The sequence below is a fragment of the Bos indicus genome, chromosome 20 (genome assembly GCF_029378745.1).
Source record: "Bos indicus isolate NIAB-ARS_2022 breed Sahiwal x Tharparkar chromosome 20, NIAB-ARS_B.indTharparkar_mat_pri_1.0, whole genome shotgun sequence".
NCBI lineage: Eukaryota > Metazoa > Chordata > Mammalia > Artiodactyla > Bovidae > Bos > Bos indicus.
This window is the reverse complement of record NC_091779.1, coordinates 11,311,965-11,327,260: the sequence shown is the minus strand read 5'-3', so window position 1 is coordinate 11,327,260 and position 15,296 is coordinate 11,311,965. Positions and strand designations below refer to the sequence as shown.

Genomic DNA, 15,296 nt, shown 5'->3' with positions numbered 1-15,296 from the left:
TGACACAGAGGACATTTACTAAATAACTATAGAATTGGTATTTAGCATTGATTTCCACCACCCTCCCCCCCCGCCTAGATTTATAGCTTCTTTCCTCTCTTTGGGTATAGTGTGTTGATGTGTTAGGTGGCTCAGTTTGTCATGACAAAATACCATATCAAAGTGGCTTAAATAGCAACAAAAAAAAGTAGTTTCTCAGTTCAGGTCATGTGGCTGAAAGTCTGAGATCCAGGTGCCAGTGTGGTTGAGTTCTGGCGGGGGCCCTTTCCTGGACTGTGTACAGTAGCTTGTTTTGTGTTCTCACATATTAGGGGGGGCACTAGTGGTAAAAAGAACCCAGCTGCCAACACAGGAGACATGAGAGACGTGAGTTTGATCCCTGGGTCAGAAAGATCCCCTGGAGAAGGAAATAGCCACCCACTCCAGTATTCTTGCCTGGAGAATCCCATAGACAAAGGAGCCTGGAGGGCTGCAGTCCATGGGGTTGCAAAGAGCTGGACATGACTGGAGTGACTTCAGCACATATTGGGGCTCTCTGGTATCTCTTCTTACAAGGGCACTAATCCCATCGTGATGGCCCCCACCCTTATAATTTTATCTCAGTTTAATTACCTCCCAAAGGTTCCATCTCCAAATATCACGTTGGAAGTAAGGCTTCAACATATTAATTTGGAGGGATGTGGTTCAGTCCATGGCAACTGATTTCTGCAACTTATTTTGAGATTCATCCAAAAAAGTAAAATAGGCAGACGGAAAGATATGTAATTAAATACAGTAAAATGTTAATAATAAAATCTAGGATGTTCATATTCACTGTACAGTTCTTTCTGGCATATTCAAAATTGTCAGAGAAAAAGCCCTGCTCTCTTTAGTTACTGGAGTGAATCTAGTGGTTCTTTTCTCTGATTTCCATCCAGGCTTTCTTAAAACGGCTTCGCTGGACAGCTTTGCCTCTTTGGCAGGAGCCCCCTCTGCACTCCCTCCTTGGTCGGGTAATGTCCTGCTTCTACACTGTTAGTTATAAGGTTCCAGCCTCCACTGAGATGCTTCATTCTGGCCTCCGGTTTCCCCAGTAGTATCTTTCTGTTCGGTTTCTCGTTTACCTTAGCCCTCTCCTGATGAGAGGATCCTTTGATTCTTATGAGGTTGGTGCCTCTCAAGTTTCGTTGAAAGAGCCTACATAAAGCATTTCTTACTTTTTCTGCACTTGACTGTGAAATCTATTATCAGATGAAAGTGGGAGAGAAGGGTGTGCCTCTATGGTCCACCCTGCCCCTGAGAGAGAGAGCATGACTCACCTGGAGCCCCCACCTCCCTCATGTTATTAACGGGGCTCCCATTATTTTTTTAGGACAGTCAGGATCTGAAGTTCAGGGTATTTTCTAGTGAGGGGCAATGTACTGGCTTCTTTATTTGGTCATTTCAGTTCAGTCGCTCAGTCATGTTCAACTCTTTGCTACCCCATGGACTGCAGCACTCCAGGCCTCCCTGTCCATCACCAACTCCCGGAGCTTGCTCAAACTCATGTCCTTTGAGTCGGTGATGCCATCCAACCATCTCATCCTCTGTGGTCCCCTTCTCCTTCTGCCTTCAGTCTTTCCCAGCATCAGGGTCTTGTCCAGTGAGTCAGTTCTTTGCGTCAGGTGGCCAAAGTATTGGAACTTCGGCATCAGTCCTTCTAGTGAACATTTGGGACTGATTTCCTTTATGGATTGATTAACTGGTTGATTGGTTCAATCTCCTTGCAGTCCAAGGGATTCTCAAGAGTCTTCTCCAACACCACGGTTCAAAAGCATCAATTCTTTGGTGCTCAGCTTTCTTTATAGTCCAACTCTCACATACATACTGGAGAAGGCAGTGGCATCCCACTCCAGTACTTTTGCCTGGAAAATCTCATGGATGGAGGAGCCTGTTAGGCTGCAGTCCATGGAGTCGCTAAAAGTCGGATATGACTGAGCGTCTTTCACTTTCACTTTTCACTTTCATGCATTGGAGAAGGAAATGGCAACCCACTCCAATGTTCTTGCCTGGAGAATCCCAGGGACGGGGGAGCCTGGTGGGCTGCCGACTATGGGGTCGAACAGAGTCGGACACAACTGAAGTGACTTAGCAGCAGCAGCAGCACATCCATATGTGACAACGGGAAAAACCATAGCTTTGACTACACAGACCTTTGTTGTGTACTGGTAATGTCTCTGCTTTTTAAGCTGCTGTCTAGGTTTGTCATAGCTTGTCTTCCAAGGAGCAAGAGTCTTTTAATTTCATGGCTGCAGTCACCATCTGCAGTGATTTTGGAGCCCAAAAAACGTCTGTCACCATTTCCACTGTTTCCCCATCTATTTGCCATGAAGTGATGGGACCGGATGCCATGATCTTAGTTTTCTGAATGTTGAGTTTTAAGCCAAGTTTTTTGCCCTCCTCTTTCACTTTTATCAAGAGGCTCTTTAGTTCGCTTTCTGCCATAAGGGTGGTGTCATCTGCATATCTGAGGTTATTGATATTTCTCCCGGCAATCATGATTCCAGCTTGTGCTTCATCCAGCCCGCCATTTCGCATGATGTACTCTGCATATAAGTTACATAAACAGGGTGACAATATACAGCCTTTACATACTTGTTTCCCAATTTGGAACCAGTCTGTTGTTCCATATCCAGTTTTAACTGTTGCTTGTTGACCTGCATACAGATTTCTCAGAAGGCAGGTAAGGTGGTCTGGTATTCCCATCTCTTTCAGAATTTTCCACAGTTTATTGTGATCCACACAGTCAAAGGCTTTGGTGTAGTCAAAAAATCAGAAGCAGATGTTTTCCTGGAACTCTCTTGCTTTTTTGATGATCCAATGGATGTTGGCAATTTGATCTCTGGTTCTTCTAAATCCTTTTCTAAATCCAATTTGAACATCTGGAAGTTCAGGGTTCACATACTGTTGAAGCCTGGCTTGGAGAATTTTGAGCATTACTCTGCTAGAGTGTGAGATGAGTGCAGTCGCATGGTAGCGTGAACATCCTTTGTTTATTTGGTGGGGAGCTGCAAAAACTGGTGTTATTAGAGTCATTTTACTTGAAGACACCAGAGAGTATCAATACTACAGCTGCCCACTTGGGGAGCAGCCACTGTGTGTCACGTGACTCCCTTGCTGCAGTTACCCTTAAACTAGGGAGCCTTGGTGGGAGATTCAGAGAAACTTATCACAGGTTTCTGTCTTTGAAAAGAAAAAATAAGATTCTGGTGAAGAGAAACAGGCCCAAGCTGGACTCAGGGACACTATTCAGGAGGTTTGTGATTAAATGACTTCATTTCTCTCCGTCTCCTCGCCTTTAAATTGAGGGTGATAAGGAACTGCTATAAAAAATAAGTGAAAGCCTGTCTGTAAAATACTTAGTGTGGCAGTGTGATTCCTGACTGATGTTCAGTAATAGTCATTCACTCAATAAATGGTCAAGCGTCCGTTGGGTTTGAGTCACACGGTTCTTCTCTTTCCTTCCCTTTTGGGGCCTCTCAGCACACTTTGTATGAAATCTTTCTAAGCCAACCAACCAAAGGATCCCAACTTTTCTTATAAACCATTAGGCTCCCAGATCCTAGGGACTCAACTACAAATTATTTTCCGTGTGGGGAGAGGGAGAAGTCTTTTTCTCTTCCCCATTTATCTCTTGCCCAGCATCTTAATTTGCTATATGCTATAAATGGTAATCTTTAAATCAGACTCCAATTTAGGTGATAAGAATCACAATTAATTAGGCTAGCCTGTCAAAGATTAAGTGTAATCTTGCATTTCAATTATCTCAATGCTGAGACTTCAGCCAAGGCCATCAGAAGCGAAACTATAATGTCTGCTTATGTTTAATAAAGTCTTTGCCTGCTGTTTGTTTCCTGGACTAGTCTCTTGTCTAGAAATAAATTGATGGGCAGAGGATCTCAGATCCCTTTTTTCAGCTGTGGAGCAGAAGAGATAAATGGGAGAAGATAAAACTTAAAGGTATTAAAGACTAATTACGGGATCTGAAAAGATTTGCAAACTTCTTATTTAAATCTGTTGACAACTCTTTAATTCCCCCCAACTAGTTATGCCTAAAAATAGTGTAGTTATGGCTTAAGATTTCCTTTGACATTTACTTTCTACTCCCATTTTCAGTTGCTTGTATTTTTCTTCTTCCTCCTACTCCAAAAGAAAAATCCTAGTTTACACCAAGTTCAGTATCATTCCAACCACATCTTTCCTTTACATTCAGAAAACTGAAACATAGTAGCTCAAATAGATAGTCCTAACAGGGAAAAAGTGCGCTGTAGTGAAAATCATGTGATAATTTAGATATGATTTCTGAAAAGATACTGAGTGTTATATATGGAAAGGCAAAATGCAGATATCTACTCTAATTAAATATTTCCTGTTTGCCACGTTAAAAAAAAAAACTGTTGAGAATTCTGTCTTAATTAATAATTTCTGGTGTTAAAACTTACCATTGCTTTTAGGTATTTTAAAAAACTATGAATAATAATAAAAAAGATTAAATGGATAATTCAAAATTAATAATAGCTACCCATTAGCTTGTGCTTGCTACATTCTAGGCACTGTGCTTACCCGTGTTTGTTTATGTATTATTCATTTAATCCTTGCTACACTTAAAATTATTCCCATTTTACAGGTGAAGAAACTGGGGTTCAAGTTAATTAACATACCCAAGATTATACTCAGTAAGTGGCAAAACCAAGATTAAAACCCAGGTCTCTTTGGCTTTAAAGTTGTGCTTTTAGTAATTTCTCTATACTGCTGATTAAACAGTTACAGAGTTAAGGAACTCATGATTATTTTATTTTTGTGGGGTTTGTTTGTTTTGTTTAGCTTTTTTCTGCATTGCCTTAGCCAGCATTTGTTATGGCTTTGCCCGTGGAACTTGAGAAGTTTAAACGTTCAGAGTACTAACCATTATAAGCATAAAGTATGAATGTGCTTATAAGGTTTATTTAAGAAAAGTATTATTGGGATTTGTTAGATTTTAGCCTACCAGAATGTCCATTTTTCATTTGAAAGACTGAGAGAGATTGTTCCAGGTGGAAAAAAGTTTTGATTGAGCAACAGTTAATAGGCAAGCATCTTGATTTAATATTGATCCACAGTTTGCATATACTTTCTTTTCTGTTTATTTGTACTACATTTTAAAAGGTAAGTGGCAGCTTTTTATGTACTTCCAAGCTGCTTCCATCAGTAATGAAATACTTGGCTTGGGCCGTTTCTGGAGTCCCAGAATTTCAGCCTAAATTTTCCATTCGTCCCTGCCAGGCCCTAATTCTAAAATATCTTTTTTTATGGAGAAGGCCTCCAAAAGGTGCAGCTGTGTGCTGGTTTCATCTTGCACTTTGTAGCGGCGTTGGCACCACTGATCGTGAGGAATGCCACTGTCTCCCACACACCACTGGCGCCCAAGGACTGTTCAGGCCTGTCCATGTTAGTGATTTGGGAAGGGCCTGCTTCGGGAGGGAAGGCTCTCTCCTGTGCATGCGATTGGTTGTCGCCAGGGCAAAGGGGGGGAAATAGAACTAGTGGGAAAGGCAGCATCTGATGAGTTTGAGCAAGCGCTGGGAGTTGGTGATGGACAGGGAAGCCTGGTGTGCTGAAGTCCATGGGGTTGCAAAGAGTCGGACATGACTGAGTGACTGAACTGACTGACTGACATGTCCTCAAGAATTCTTTTCTACAACCTGGGACAGGTTCATTAGTTTGTTGTTGTTCAGTCGCTCAGTGGCATCTGACCGTGATCCCGTGGAACTGCAGCATGCCAGGCTTCCCTGTCCTTCACTGTCTCCTGGAGTTTGCTCAAACTCACGTCCATTGAGTCGGTGACGCCATCCAACCATCTCATCCTTTGGTCGCCCCCTTTTCCTGCCCTCAATCTTCCCCAGCATCAGGGTCTTTTCCAATGAGTGGGCTCTTAAACAGTATGACTAGTTCATTGGTGTTCCTGTAAAAGGCTGATTCCTCTTTTTTTTTTTTTTTAAACAAGATGCATCTTGGCTTCACCATCACTTTTAGAGCCTTCTGCTGTTCTTTCTTGTCTTCTTTCTCTTTAATACCTATTTCTTTTGATGAAAAGTGATTCAGCTAAGTGAAAAACTGGTGTTGCTTATAGTGGAGGAATCTAAAATTCACCCAGCTGTAAGAGTAGACTTGGCTCTCCACACGTTTACACTGATTACAGCAGGAGTCAAAAACCAAAAAAACATTCCTCATTCAGGTATACAAATCTGTCTGCAAGGTGAAATCAAATGAGAATTCATATGTATGAGGATTACGCTCTGCTAATTTGTGTTTTGTTTAATGGTCACCATATATGACCTCTATATTGTGTGTGTATATATGAGTTCCATTATGTTTTAGTTTATTGACCTGTATGATGTACTTCATCAAGGACTTTTCAAAGAACAACTTGCCAAATTTGGTACTTCTTAGCAGTTGTCATTTCCTGCTGAAATTCTTTAAAATGGGATCTAACAGAAGTGTAAATATTGACCTTGAGTATTTAATAAAACTAAAGGAATAGTTGATTTTAGGATTGTGGAAATAATACTTTGTTTTAAAATGCTTTTTAGACTTTGACTGTTAATTGATCCTAATACTCAAAGTAGAAAACGTGAACTTCATAAGTTTCTTGGGTAAAGCTTTCACATCCCCTGTGTTTAAATATTTTAAAGGGAAATGGACTGAATCATAGATATTGTACTACAGAATAGGAAATCCTTGCATTGTTATTTTTAAAAACCTTGTGTCTTTGTAAAATTTACTTTTTAAAACCCCCATTGCAAAACTTTAATCAGTTGTAATGATTTATACATTTGAGTAATAAGCTTTTTTCAATATTAAAAAAAAGATGCAGTGATAAATTCATTCGATGTGTTACAAAGGAGTACCTGTACTTCCTACTGCATACGTCTAGTATTTTTCTTTTTAAAATATTCTGGGGTGTACTTTGAGAAAGGTGTTGTTATAGATACCTGATAGCCATCACAGTGCTTTTTAGAAACTTCACGTTGCACTTGTATGAGTGAAACAGATGATACTTTGCATCTCAGGATATGGAAAGCAAACTACCATGTTTTGCCAAAGAAACATTGAAAGGACTTAGGAAAGATTTTTTTTCCCTCCTTCAAACTGAAGTGAAGAAACAATTTTATATGTAGTATTTGCAGCCCAGTAATATAACAACTGTTGGGTACACATTTCAATCACAGTTAGGTGAAATCTTTAATTATCACTTAATTTAACTTTCATATTTGCTTGCAGAAATGATCGTGTTGATAAGATTCTGGGAGAAGATAAACGTTTATTAAGCAATTCCATCTTTGGTTGCCAACTTTAACTTTTTTTTTTTTTTTTAATTAAAAAAAAAAAAGCCTGTGTAATTTATGAGGGAAGAGAAAGAGGAGCTAGACATGTTAGTTGGGTGAATGTTGTGCGGATATGTGGGTTCATGTATTTACTATTTAATCTTTAGCTTTTTGCACTTTGGTGTATGCTGAGATCTGTAAGTTTGAGAAGGTTAAGAGATGCTACTGCTGCTGCTGCTAAGTCGCTTCATTTGTGTCCGACTCTGTGCGACCCCATAGACAGCAGCTCACCAGGTTCCCCCGTCCCTGGGATTCTCCAGGCAACAACACTGGAGTGGGTTGCCATTGCCTTCTCCAATGCATGAAAGTGAAAAGTGAAAGTGAAGTCGCTCAGTCGTGTCTGACTCCTAGCGACCCCATGGACTGCAGCCTTCCAGGCTCCTCTGTCCATGGGATTTGCCAGGCAAGAGTACTGGAGTGGGTTGCCATTGCCTTCTCCAGAGATGCTACAGTGAGTCCTAATTAATAATATTTCTGTACCTCTGATCTCTACCTTTGTGTTTTTCTCCTGTTACATGTGCTGATAGGAAATTTCATTTTGCTCAGTGTAGAAGGCATCTGTAGGGGAGGATATTTTTTGTGAGCTGACAATCTAAGGCAAAAGGAAGTAGTTTATAGTTTACCAGAGGAAATGAGATGCTGTGCTCTTTTATAGTTTTTTGTTTTTTTTTTTTTTACAGTGCTTTTAATTAAAAAGACTAGTTAAAAAGAAACTTTCAAGATATTTGCATTTTTTACTAAAGAATAGTTGATTTACAGTATCATGTTAATTTCAGGTGTACAGCATAGCCAGCAATTCAGTTTCATATATACATATATATAGTCTTCTTCAGATTTTCTTCTGTACAGGTTACTGCAAATACTGAGTAGAGTTCCCTGTGCTATACAGTAGGTCCTTGATTATTTTATATATAGTAGTGTGTATATGTTAATCCCAATCTCCTCATGTATCCCTCGCCCCACCCCAAGATACTTCTATTTTAAGGACTTTTCAGGTGTACTCATATTTTAACAGATGTGGGCAGTGTCATTGCTGGACCTTTTTTCAGGCAGTGGCTAGGGGTCACTTGCATGGATTTGCTTCTCATATTCAGACGGGATTGGATCAGTCGCTCAGTCGTGTCCGACTCTTTGCGACCCCATGAATCGCAGCACGCCAGGCCTCCCTGTCCATCACCAACTCCCGGAGTTCACTCAGACTCACGTCCATCGAGTCAGTGATGCCATCCAGCCATCTCATCCTCTGTCGTCCCCTTCTCCTCCTGCCCCCAATCCCTCCCAGCATCAGAGTCTTTTCCAATGAGTCACCTCTTCGCATGAGGTGGCCAAAGTACTGGAGTTTCAGCTTTAGCATCATTCCTTCCAAAGAAATGCCAGGGCTGATCTCCTTCAGAATGGACTGGTTGGATCTCCTTGCAGTCCAAGGGACTCTCAAGAGTCTTCTCCAACACCACAGTTCAAAAGCATCAATTCTTCGGCACTCAGCCTTCTTCACAGTCCAACTCTCACATCCATACATGACCACAGGAAAAACCATAGCCTTGACTAGACGGACCTTTGTTGGCAAAGTAATGTCTCTGCTTTTGAATATGGTATCTAGGTTGGTCATAACTTTCCTTTCAAGGAGTAAGCGTCTTGTCCTAAAACTTATTACTAACCTAAAACAGATAACTAGCTTCATTCTTGGATATTCTGATTCTGGGGATTTGTAGTTTTACCAGCAGTCTGTCTGCATAACAAGTTCTCCAGGTGGTCCGTAGGCTCAGGTTGGTGGCGGAAACACAGGTGAGATGAAGTCGCCACTCCGCTTTCTGCATCGTGACTGTCTGGCGAGTCAGCAGCGTGCCTGCCCTGCTTTTATGAGGTGCCAAGTATGTTCAAGTGCTGTTGCAGCAGGACAAAATGGCCCAGGAGACTCAGGGATAGACCTTGCGTGCCCTGTGTTCACACACTCTTGAGTCCCATGTACCGATGCTGGGTGCTCAGGGCCGGCTTTACAGTGAGGTCTTTGTAGTACGAAGTCAACTCAGGAATCTTTCATGTGCTTTTGACGAAACTTGCCCTTGTTCAGGCTGTGGGACTGTGCTCTTCAGGACTGTGGTCAGTAGTCATTTATAGCTGTTTCATTTTAAGTCAATAGACATTAAAAATTCTCTTCCTCTGTTGCGGGAGTTATATTCCAAGTGCTCGGAGCACTTGCTGGGTAGCACAGCTAATAGAGCATTTCCACTATCACAGCAAGTTCTTCTGGAGAGTGCTCCTATAGGATTTTCTTCCATAATATAGCTCTTCTCCTTTTATCCTCAGTAGTTGGTATGGCTAACAGAGTTAGGTGGCAAGATCACGTTACTGTCTCAGGGAATAGAAGGGTCTTATACTACAGGGTCTGGGTTTCCAAAATCACATAAACAATAATTTTCTGAGGTCAAAGTTTAACATAATCTTGCTTGACTGTGGTTGTCTTGTGAGTCTGTTGTTTTTCTATCTCACTTTTAGTGAGATATTCTAATAGTGCTATCTCACTATTAGAAAGATGGGCTGCATTAGAACTTTGCTTAACATGATATATGGCTTAAAAAGTCACACCACTGAAATCTCATTGAAACGAAGTTTTCAATATTTAGTCTTAGATTATATAAACTATGTGAGAGTACACACACGGCCATGAACCTTAAGTGTCTAAAAGTGATTTATGGGTGGCTGATAAATAGACTTCACAGCTAGGTATTTTCATAAAGACTGTCATTTACCTATATTTTGCATTTTGAGAAATTTGAGGCGCGTATATTTAGCTCCCTCTTCTGGTGTCTTATAAGAAAGGTACTTATATTTTTTTGGAGTGAAAAATGCAGTTATCAAATGTTGAAGGACATTATGTGTGTCACCCAATTAGATTTTTTTCTTTTGTTATCATTTGGTAAAACATGTAAATAAAAGCATGGAAAGAACAGTTTGTGACAGTATCACATGTGTTAAGATATTAACTGACCAAAGCATGTGTAAGCCAATAAAGGCATTTCAGCAGCAGGTCCATGGGGACTTGGACCTCTTTTGTATTTGATAGTACACCCACCTTGGCATTTGTGGGGCCTGGGACAAAACACAAAGGAGCCCCAACTTGCATCTGAATATTTGAAAGTTAAAATCACATCGACAGACAGTTTGATAAAAGCGGTTCCATCCTATTACGTTGACAGTTATATCTTCACAATGACCAGGAAGCTGGACCTGAATTTTGATTTCTTGGGTTCCGAGTTCTGCCTGAGAGCGTGGTGACATGTGGAGAGCTGGTCCGCGCCTGGCTTGGCCCCATGCCGCCGGAACCTTGCACGGCCAGACTCCATTCCATCCTGAGCCCACTCTCCTCCGCCACAGCCCATGCCTTGGGCCAGTGGGGCATGCCGGAGCTAGGTCTGCGCTCAGAAGGATGGGCCTGAGGCAGCGACCCAAGAAGCCACTGAGGCAGGGGATCTGGGCTTCTGGGGAGCCCTCTGATCGTGTCCTAGGAGAGGAGCAGCAGGTGTGTGCCCCAGGCAGCTCACCCCGTGGGAAGAGGCAGTGCTGGAGGGTGGTGGCCTGAGAGGAGCCTTCTAAACACAGGGCCCCGCTCAGGCGCTCTCTTTCTTCCTGGCCTGAGTTTGCTGCTGTCCTGATTGCAGTCCATGACCTCGTGTTGGGGTCGTTTTCACTGCTGTTGACTGCATTGGATTACCCTCGATCAAACGTAACCGCAGGATTGTTTTTGTTTGCAGCTTCCACTCTCCCAGACCTTGCAGAGCAGTTCGCACCCCCTGACGTTGCTCCACCGCTTCTTATCAAGCTCGTGGAAGCCATTGAAAAGAAAGGTAATCCAACGGGTCAGGGAAATCAGCTCACAGGTTATGGCCTGATCTCGTGGGTGTCATCATTTGTATCTGTTGCGTGGATGTTCATTGAATCCACTTCCTGCCACCTGTGCTGGATACATAAGTTGTTTGTGGCCGTGACCTGGGGAGATAGTCTTGCTCTGACTTCTCACTCCATACTAATGTGTAGTTATTCTATGGAAACTTTTAAATTCTCCCTATCTTAATAAATAGAATTAACTTGTTCTCAGTGGCCAGATGATTTTGCCAAAATTATTGATATGCCAGATAAGATGAATAGTGGGAGTTGACTTCCAAGAATGCTCCGTACACATCTCGAATAGACACTGGATGAAAACTGGAATGTCTATCTGGCTGCAGGCTTGCAGGTTCCCCAGAGAGCTGTGTTTTGCATACTCAGTCTGTTTTGTGTCCTAGGTCTGGAATGTTCAACTCTATACAGAACACAGAGCTCCAGCAACCCAGCCGAGTTACGACAGCTTCTTGATTGTGGTGAGTGTCAGAGAGCTGGAAATACACAGAGGGAAAGACGGTTCTTACCTTTGCGTTTTAGGTAAAGCACAAAACACTTGAGCTTAAGCGTGCAACGTTCTCGGTTTGGAGGGAGCTCAGAAATCATGCACACTTCCCTCTGTGTTCTTTCTGTAAGTGGGCAGGCCTTTGATGTTTGTCTCCTGAGCAGAGGTGTCTGTGCCCGTCTGCCTGCAGGTACGTTGGCTGGCATCACAGCCATGAGCCTCTTGGACCTGCAGAAACTGCACAGAAGAGAAACATCTTGGGATTTCTCTGGTTCTGCTCATCTGTCATCTTTCTCCACCCTTGCCATTGGCTACATCTAATTCATCTGGACTAGTTGAAAAAGTACTTATGAACCTGTCATTTAACAAAGGTCTCTTCTGACCTTTTCCCTTCTTTTCTGTCTTCATTCCTTTCTTGCTTGCTTGCCTTTTCATGCCATATTTTTGTCAAGTAAAGTGAAAGTCGCTCAGTCATGTCCGACTCTTTGTGACCCTATGGACTGTACTGTCCGTGGAATTCTCCAGGCCAGAATACTGGAGTGGGTAGCCTTTCCCTTCCCCGGGGGATCTTCCCAATCCAGGGATTGAACCTGGTCTCCCGCATTGCAGGTGGATTCTTTACCAGCTGAGCCATATAACCACACTGTAAAGAATCTGCCGGGTTTGATCCCTGGGTTGGGAAGATCCCCTGGAGAAGGAAATGGCAACCCACTCCAGTATTCTTAACTGGAGAATTCCATGGACAGTATAGTCCATGCGGTTGCAAAGAGTCAGACACAACTGAGTGAGTAACACTTGCAACATCATGATATTGTTATATTTAGTAGTGTGCTGGTAAACCAATTCTTGGAGAAGGGGAGGAAGCCCTGGTTTGTAGTGTAGTGTAAATATTCCTACGTGATTAGTTTCATGTTACCAATGTGTTACCACTTGGGAAGAATTGTGAGCCAATTCAAGTCAACTCTTAGCACACCATAAATGGCATCCATTAATTTAACCAAATGGTACCTTAACTATTAGTTCCTTCTCTCGTTGCCATACAGAATACAACTATAAAAATACAAATTTACTTGCCATCATTCCAGCAAGTCATCGTCTACATCAGCTTCTGGAATCTTTTAGACCCTTTATTCCCTCCCAATTCTTTTCTTTTTACTGATAATTTTTTTTGCCTTGCACTGTTTTAACTGGATTTGGGTGCTTGAACCAAAAGTAAAATCTAGTTTTAGAAGAAGCATTTTCAGATGTACAGTTATGCAAAGAATACCCACGTGATATTTAATAAATGAAAAAATCTGAAGTGTAAGGCAGCTTCAAAACGAGGCAGCTTATGAAAATTTCTAGAAAAGATGTTTCTGGGAAAGAAAGGAGATTAGATCTTCATCAGTCGATAGTTTAACTTGAAACACACCACCCAAATGTTTGAAGCTTGAAAAAAAATTTTTTTTTAACTTTCATTTTTCCTTTGTACATGGAAATCAGTCTTACACACAACACAGGGTCCATCCTCCTACACACCCAGAGTAGGTCATTAGAAGTTGACTGGCAGAAAAAGTAAGGTGAAAAGCCGTGGTTTTTTGGCTTTTTTTTTTTTTTTTTTTTTTCTAACAGCTTTACCAGGGTGTTAAGGAAACACTGAATTTTGTCCTAGCCAATTGAACTAGAGATACATGTTTTGGTCAGAAAATTGGTCAAGTTGAGCACGTTAAAAGTCACAGGAAATGTTTAGACTTCAGAGACTGATGAAATGGGAGTTATTTGAAAAAGAGTAGTTACGTTTTCAAATGTAACCAAAACCAAAATGATCCAGTTGAGCTTTTAAAAAAAAATCTTCATACCACCTGTAAGAGGGAATAAATAACCCAAGTTCAAGTCAACAAGATATTTTGATAGACAGCTTTCTTCCCCATTTGAGATCAACACACACAGAGAAAACTGGTTTTCCTTGGATTCTGTGCCATAAAAGTAAATTTTGTGGCAAAACAAAAAGAGTAAAAAACATTATCTCAGTTTAGGAGTGAGGATCCTCCAGGACTATTTCCAGCTTGAGGATTTGTCTATTTAAAAAAACCGTAATTTCCAGAGATTAAAAACTTATCTCTGGAGGAAGCTCAGAGATAAGTCACTTAAACTCAAAAACAAAAAGCATGGCTTTTAACTAACCCCATGAATCACCAGTGTCAGAAAAGGGTGGATGTGCGTGGAGGACCACAGCCCATTCTTAGTAGCACCTACTAAGTTACTTTCTTTCATCCACACATCAGTCTTGTGTATAAAAGTTATGCTGCTTATAAAGCCATGACTTGCATGCAGATTGTTCTGGCCCTAGAAGTCCTTACTCTTTTTACCCCCCCACTGTATTGCCCTAAAATACATTGTCTTTTTTAAAATTTTAATAGTGTGAATTATTCTCCCTCTCCCCACCTTTTTGGTTTCTCTTAACCTGATTCAGATTTTTTTCTTTAAAAGTTCTCATCATAAGAAAAGAATTTCTATGTGTGACTCTGTGGATATCAACCAGACTTACTGTGGTGATGCTTTAACAATGGTATATACAAATAAGAAATCATTATGTGGTAATCATGTGTCAAGATGCCTCAATTTTAAAATTCAAACTTTTTCAGCCTCAGTGCGTGGACATTTTAGGATGGATAATTCTTTGTTGTCAAGGAGCTGTTCTTAGCATTGTAGGATTTCAGCAGCACTCCTGGCCTCTGCCCACTAGATGCCACTGAGATTATACCCAGCTTGTGACAATCAGAACTGTCTGCAGGTACTGGTGTCTCCTGAAGTCAGGAGTAGGGCAGCAAAATTGAGGACCCCAGTCGACAACCCCTTGACTCAGCTAGAGATCAGTCAGGGAGGGGACTCCTTTCCAGTGGGAGAAGGGCTGAAATGTGGCAAAGGTTACTGGTTACCTGTCAGGCGCAGACTCAGTGAAAAGCAGGGTGGAAGAGACTGTAAATGCCCCCAACCCAGACCTGAAGACTCAGCCAACTTCCATAGTCCTCACATGACAGCTGTTTCCAGCTCTTGGAAAAGCATGTTAGGATAGCTTTAATACGGAAAAGGAGACTTCTAGAACAGAAGTCAGAAAGTCCAAGGAGCTTTAGAAGTTATCTGTAAATAAATAGAACGTACTACATCAGCTCTGGTGGAATTTGACATAAGGTGAGGTTACCTGAAGACTCGAAGTAAGGTTATTTCATTCAAAAGCTATAAAGTCTCTTTGGAATAATACCTCATGTGTTGGAGAAGGGCTTCAGTGAGTTAACATCACTCTCAGGAAAGTCCTGAGCCCACAAAGTAGCTCAGCCCACAAACATTTAACAAGCACATTCTGTGCTGAGCCCTGAGGGATGTGAGAAAAGCAGGTGAGAGCCACAGTCTGTGCCCTCAAGGGACGTCAGCCTAGGAGTGCCCATCGGTCTCCGAGAGAGACTCGTAATTACCGTAGTGGGAAGTGTCCCAGTAGAGGGATGGCTTATCAGCACTGCTCCTGCACAGAGAAAAGGCAGCAGATAGCCTGC

The 15,296-nt window shown here is 41.7% G+C and overlaps 1 protein-coding gene across 2 annotated transcripts in view; it reads left to right on the top strand.

The window, feature by feature from the left end:
• Positions 1–15,296, top strand: part of PIK3R1 (phosphoinositide-3-kinase regulatory subunit 1) — a 95,440-nt gene that overhangs the window by 55,830 nt on the left and 24,314 nt on the right. For both annotated transcript variants that reach the window (XM_019982764.2, XM_070774584.1), the window contains exons 3-4: positions 11,135–11,227; positions 11,666–11,740. In XM_019982764.2, the coding sequence (XP_019838323.2) occupies positions 11,135–11,227; positions 11,666–11,740 (168 nt within the window). The remainder of the gene's footprint in view (positions 1–11,134; positions 11,228–11,665; positions 11,741–15,296) is intronic.